This window comes from Hylaeus anthracinus, unplaced genomic scaffold (genome assembly GCF_026225885.1).
Source record: "Hylaeus anthracinus isolate JK02 unplaced genomic scaffold, UHH_iyHylAnth1.0_haploid 11994, whole genome shotgun sequence".
Classification (NCBI taxonomy): Eukaryota; Metazoa; Arthropoda; class Insecta; order Hymenoptera; family Colletidae; genus Hylaeus; species Hylaeus anthracinus.
Window position 1 is genome coordinate 5787321 of NW_026534341.1, and position 6263 is coordinate 5793583.

Sequence of the window (6263 nt, forward strand, 5' to 3'; positions counted from 1 at the left end):
TGGGAGGCGGACTCTGAGCTATCGCTCGGTGACCGCCACCCGAGGAGAGGCCGACATTTTCACTCGAAAAAAAGAAAAAGATGATTGAATTTTACCACGAGGACTCTTACTGGCGCGAGATTGCTTACTCGAGTGTTAACGACAACGACTCGGTTCTGTTCCAGCTAACCAAAAAGGGACACGAACGTTCACCGACGAATCTGATAACGTACCTGAGGTAAGACGCGAAGTTTGCACGGGAACACGGCGATATGCTTGTTCTCGTCCCGCTTGCGTTGCTTCAGCTCCTCTCTGTAAGCGGTGAACTTGTCGAAGAGGTGGTAAATAATGTCCGCGTGGAAGATCTTAACCCCGAGGGAGTCGGCCAATTCCTGGGCGTCTTTCTCGATCTTTACGTCGAACGCGAGAATTGTAGCGTACCTAAGAGCAGAAATTACAACCGAAGTTATACGGGGGAACTTGAATGGGTTGAACGACTTTATTTTATAATGTACTTACTGACTGTCGTGCTCCAACATAATGGACGCCTTCATGACGTCCTTCTTCACCACGGGACCAATTCGAATTCCAGCATACTGAGACAATAAAAATGGTCGTTGAATTAGTTGAAGATGTAGAAGAAGAATGGAATAGTAATTAACCTACTTCTACCGTGATCAGACAAATGTTTAATGTTACAAACAATTTCTTCCATTAAATGCAAGAATATTTCACGTGGTTAATACTTTATACACATAATTCATACACTGCGTATAACAACTGTTTAGTGTTAATAATAAATGTGACTAGAGCCTGTTCATTACTTCGAAACCGAAAAACCTTTTAAAATCGGTCGCAGACGATTTCTACGTACGAATGAGATTTCAGATAACCGAGGTGCCCGGGAAAAATGCTCGTGCAACTCGAAAGAGAGTGTTTCGCGTCGCGGCATTCTCAAATAGGGCGCGAGCGGAGTTCCGTACTTGGAAGGAAAACAAAATATTAGGGTAAAACATAAACCACTGTCACCGTAACATAAATACAGTGGAACGCTATGCATGTAAGCTTGTGTCTGTTTGGGTCGCAGAAATAACTAGTGACGCATGCCGTCCGGATTCGGCTGGCCTGTGCCACGAGACGAAACGAGACGAGACGAGACGCGACACGTAGAAATAAACGCACCTACGAACGAGTTGTCCCCTGCGATCTCGAATCTCGATCATCGTTCGATCGACACGTCCATCGAGAGAACCCTGGCCTGGGTTAAATTTAGCATCGAATCTCGGGTGTGTCTAGCGGAAATTAAAATTAACTCGACGCGTTCCTCGCCACGTGGGTCACTGCTGACTCACCATATTTATCCTAAGCAAAACTGAGCCGAGTGGACGTTCGTCATTGTGGATAAACAAATGAAGAATTCTTGTTTTCGTTTGGAGCCAGTCGATCGCTGAACTCTCCGCGGCTCTTTATTCGTCGAATTTAACGATGGGAACTCGGGAGCTTTTGAATTTCTTCGGGAGTGATTTTGTGTTCCGTGATAAGAACGAGAACCGTGGAATGAAACGAAAGGATCAATGAAATCAGATTCATAGCCTTCGCGGAAACGAGCTGAAATCTCGGGCATACGTAGGAAGAATTAAGCAAATTATGGTATTCGCGAGTCCGTAATTCTGAGACTGTGAGATCATGGAATTAACGCGGCGAGATCGCGTTCGTTCCTCGAGTGGCTGTAAATATCCCAGAGGGGATGGATCTGCTCGCTTTACTAGCAACACAGATAAAAACGGAGTATTTGCGATACGATCCAAGTAATGTTTCATCGTGTGAATTCATCTGGATTTCCAAACTTGTAAATTTCTTACTCCATTATTATCTAATTTCTTGTTCAATAATCGAACGTTGAGAAAAACAAAAGGGGCCCCATGGAATTGACCGACACCAATATCGATAAATTTTCAAAGAAATAGGTAATCGTACTGCGTTATTAGAAATTACCATTTTTGCGAGGCACAAAGAGCGTTTAATTCGATGATTTATCATCCAAGCGGAGTGTTGGTGATTTTTGTGGGGTCCAACAAAAGGGAGTATCCTCTGAAGAAATTCTTCCCCGTCACGACTCTCAAACTTTTGGAGGATAATGTACGGACTAATTGCCCGTGGATAAAGTGGGCACGCAGCGGTTGGTATATTTACAAGCTAATTTTCGTGGCGAGCCATCCGGGGGAGTCCGATAATCATTCACCGAAAGCAGGGAGAAAGGAAAAACAGGACAAGAAGAAGATGATACGTTACCAGGAACGTTTCGAGATAAGGGTTTTTAAGACTTCCGGTGCGCCGTCGCATTCCGATATTAGGACGAGATACGACTGGTTCGTGTTTCTTTACGTGGACCATCGCGAGCCATCCTAACGTGTCTCGTCCCACGTCATAAACGGCTGACGTACCACTGCGTGCATTTTAAATATTTCTTTATCGGTAGAAACCATAATGTATCTTCGTTTCCTTATTGCTCGGAGGAATTTCTACGAGTGCGATAAAAACTAACCTGCTAGGCTCGAGTTAAGTAACCAGATCAAATCGACGTATTTTTTTCTAACACGTTCACTGCCAGATTCGCATTCTCGAAAATTTCCACGTGGCTAAAGTGACGTTCCTGTATAATTGGCAATTATGCGATTTACTATTCGGGGTAGTTCTCATTTCTTAAACCTGATCAAAACTCGTAAATCCTATCCATTAGGTTGTCCAGAAAGTTCGTGGCAATTTCTAAGAAACATTCAAAAACACGTTTGAATTTTAATACATATTTATTGAATTACACAGGTGCCACTTTGTTCCACAACCCTTCCACCTTTTAAGGGATGTATTACTTGTTTTCAACCATTTCGATATATTCAGACCTGTACCGCCTACCAAAAATCGACATGGACTTTCCGGACAACCCAATAGATTAATTTATTTAGTTACTTGGTGAAAAGTCCTGTCGCTCGCACGTGGATGACGCGGCAGTGAACGTGTTAAGAGTTCAGTGATGATATTTACGAAAGTGATGTTCGTTATTTCGCATTGTAAAATGATATGAAAGTCCACGCGGACTCGGGCCCCGAGGAATATCCAAGCTCGTATACGGAATTTATTACGACGAAAGGTTTTACGTTACTTTTCGAGCGTTATTTTTAGGCCAAGCGTTGCCTCTTTTATTTTCAGCCACACGCACACGTTGATATTTGACGTGTCATTAATTGTCTACCCCACCCCCCTCCTCCCCCACCGAGGTTTCTCATTCTCGTTGACCACCTCCCACGCTACAACCATTTTTTTCTTCTTCGTTCTCTCTTTTTCATTCACTCCCTCCCCGCCTCCTCGTCGGCCGTGGCCACGGTCGTTTCACCTTTTTTCCAACGGATGGCATATCACAGTTCACCGTTCATCAATGAAAGATGACTAGCTCTCGGTGTGTTTCGGTGAGTAGGCTCGTTTATCGGAGCGGCGGTGCCTTCTAATTGGCTCGCGTTTTTCTTTCCACTCCCCTACCCCTACCCCCCCTCCTCCCCGCCGCTCTTCTCGGCTCGTTCATCGCCGCCGGTTCATTCATTCATTACGTAAAGGTCACGGGTTTCAACCAAGTTTGCGCTGGCAGTCCGTGAAACTTAAAGGGTCGTTCATAACGACACGTCAAATTATTTTACTTGATTATTAATCTCGGCATTGCATTACGAACATAGCTTTTATTTCCAGTACAAGATGTACCTTACATTTATGTTTCTCGTTAGCTATACAACAGCATCGATACGTTGCTTTGTGAATTTTTACGAGAGAAGACCCGAGTATGTTCGTAAGATTCATAAAGGTCTGATTGATACGTTATTTTAAAAGAAACTCGTAAAGACACGTCTCGTTTTCGATCGTCCCGAACCAGGCCCCTCCATTGAGAGAGGCGTACGTTTAATAAATTAAAGTTTCCTTGTTTGGGAAACGTTCCGCGGTTTATGACGAGAGGCTGACGAGAACTCGTGGCCCTGCAGGCCGGTTTTTAATGCCGGAAGCGTCCCTCTTTCTCTCTCGAACCCCTCCGTTTCTCTCTTCCTCTCGACTTCCTCCCGTTTGTACCAGCATTTCTTTCGCCGGCAACATCTGTCGTCCGTCTTTTCTCCGTTGAGACCTCCGTCTCTTTCCCGCCGCTTTCTCTTTCCCCTTTACCCTACCTTCCCTTTTATCCGCCGCTTTTTGTTCTTTTCTATTTCCCTCCGTTTGCCTTCTCTCCCTTCGATATGCACCATCTGTTCCGCTCGAGCGAACCTATTGCCAAATCGTCGCCAATTCCTCGGAGTTCGACGTCCCTGCTCGTCGCTCTTTCACGCGCCATTCGGATACTCCCTTCCTGGAGGGACGTTTCACGTTCAATTGGAATTTCCAACCCCTTTGCGAACGTCTGGAGACCGAAAGGGTTTTCATCGATGTGGTATATCGGGGGGATCCTCGATTATTGCAGAAAATTAGGGCCGAAGCTGCATTTATCGAGGCGATCGATAAGCAGGGGGATCAGCGTTCCCATTACTGGCTCACTGGTTGCTTAGCGACCTTCCCCCACTATTCGTGGACAGCGTGCAATAAACGAAACCTCCGTGCAATAATCGAGGTTCCACCTCTGAATTTTTCTCCTGACACCGTTTCGCGAGTTGAGATTGTTTGCCAATCCTCTATCGATTATATTTGAAGTTATATTTCAAAATGGTGAAAAGATCTTGGAGGCGTGGATCCATGGAAGGTTGGGAGGCACTGGGCTAGATAAAAGTGGAACGCGTCGATTTTTCGCGTGGAGTCTGCGGTGGCATGGTTGGTTCCGGTGCATCGTGACGAGCGGACGGAGGTGCAGCTCGCTCCTCTTCTGCAGCAGGAAAAGATGGCTCGTTTCCTCGCATTGTTTTTAACCGCGGTATATAAGCAGCTATGCCGGGACATGGGAGCGGATATGCGGAGCGCGGACACGCGAGTGCACGCTCTGTCGGCCATCCTACGATTCTCTATGTACGCGTTTTCACGACGCGAGAGAAGATACAGCGGCCGAAAAAGGAGAGAAATAAACGACGTCTCGAAACCTTGGCGCGAAATAACGCGTCGAGAGTATCGTTAATTATCAAGAGTATTAGCCCTTTGCGCTCGATGGCGCCTCTAGGGCGACGTATGTAATTTAAAAATGATTTTGTGAACGTACAATTTCAAATTCACTTACATCAGAATACGACTAATTATTAATTGAAATAATACTACATTGAGTCATGAACGTTCGTAGATGTTTTTCTTCGAATTAGAGTTTTTGGTTTCATAGAAAATTATAAAAACGGACTGGATTTGATCCTATAGAAAAATCCCTCGAGCGGAAAGGGTTAGTCTGGCAAGTAACGTGTGTAATTCGAACTTTGAACTTCGAACGGGATTGAAATCGAGCTACCAGAAATCAAGCTATCAAAATCTGGAGATACCAACGAACATTTCCTCTCTGGTAGCGGAGAGGATCTCACGATCCTTTGATCTAGGACTCCCCGCGATCCTCCTCGTTTCTTTGAAACAGTCTTTGCGCTCCGAACACCGAAACGTTAATTTCTACGTGCCTGCATTACAAACGCGACGGGTAATTATTAATCGATGCGCGTGGCCCCGTGGCTCGTTCCAAGAAGAATAGCGCGTGTCCCGGTTAAACTATTTATTCCGATCCTGCTCGCCTAAACAGGACGAGGACAGGAAGACGCTCGGCAAGAATCTTCAATTCGCCAACGCCATCATAATCAAGCGGATATGCGTACGTATACGCTCGAAGCTGTAGCAAAGCGACTCGCTTCGTAAAATACTAAGTGTTCCTCCTTTCTCCAAGACGGGTAAACTTTGCTAAATTAAATAGCAATTGCTTCGGTTTCCGTGCGTTCAATTAGAACAAACAAGAATCTATTTAAAATTCGTTTAGAATGAAACATTTGGAAATATATAGAGTAATTAAATGTTTCGTTTAATAAATATGTGCGTGATTACACTTTACGTATGTATTTATTAGGTTGTCCCAAAAGTTTCTTTCCTTTTATTAATAATTAATACATACACAATATTTTATGTTTTATGTTATATTATTGAATTGTGTACAATTCATTTCGCTCCATTACTGTTACAGCATAAGTGTCTAAGAAATTAAATTGTCTATTTATATAGACACTGGCACAGAAAATAATTGAATGCAACTCACGAAAAGAAACTTTTAGGACAACCTAATATTTATAATAAAAAATTGTGGA

General features: G+C 44.1%; 2 protein-coding genes across 2 annotated transcripts in view; both read right to left on the reverse strand.

Annotated features, from left to right (window-relative positions):
- The window catches only part of LOC128888443 (aldehyde dehydrogenase 1A1), a 127982-nt gene that overhangs the window by 83815 nt on the left and 37904 nt on the right, over nucleotides 1-6263 (reverse strand). The gene's annotated exons all lie outside the window — the stretch shown is intronic.
- Nucleotides 1-6263, reverse strand: part of LOC128888847 (centromere-associated protein E) — a 46496-nt gene that overhangs the window by 20961 nt on the left and 19272 nt on the right. Inside the window, exons 20-21 of the mRNA XM_054146011.1 lie at nucleotides 499-575; nucleotides 213-420 (exon numbers count right to left, since the gene is read on the reverse strand). Coding sequence (XP_054001986.1) covers nucleotides 213-420; nucleotides 499-575 — 285 coding nt within the window. The remainder of the gene's footprint in view (nucleotides 1-212; nucleotides 421-498; nucleotides 576-6263) is intronic.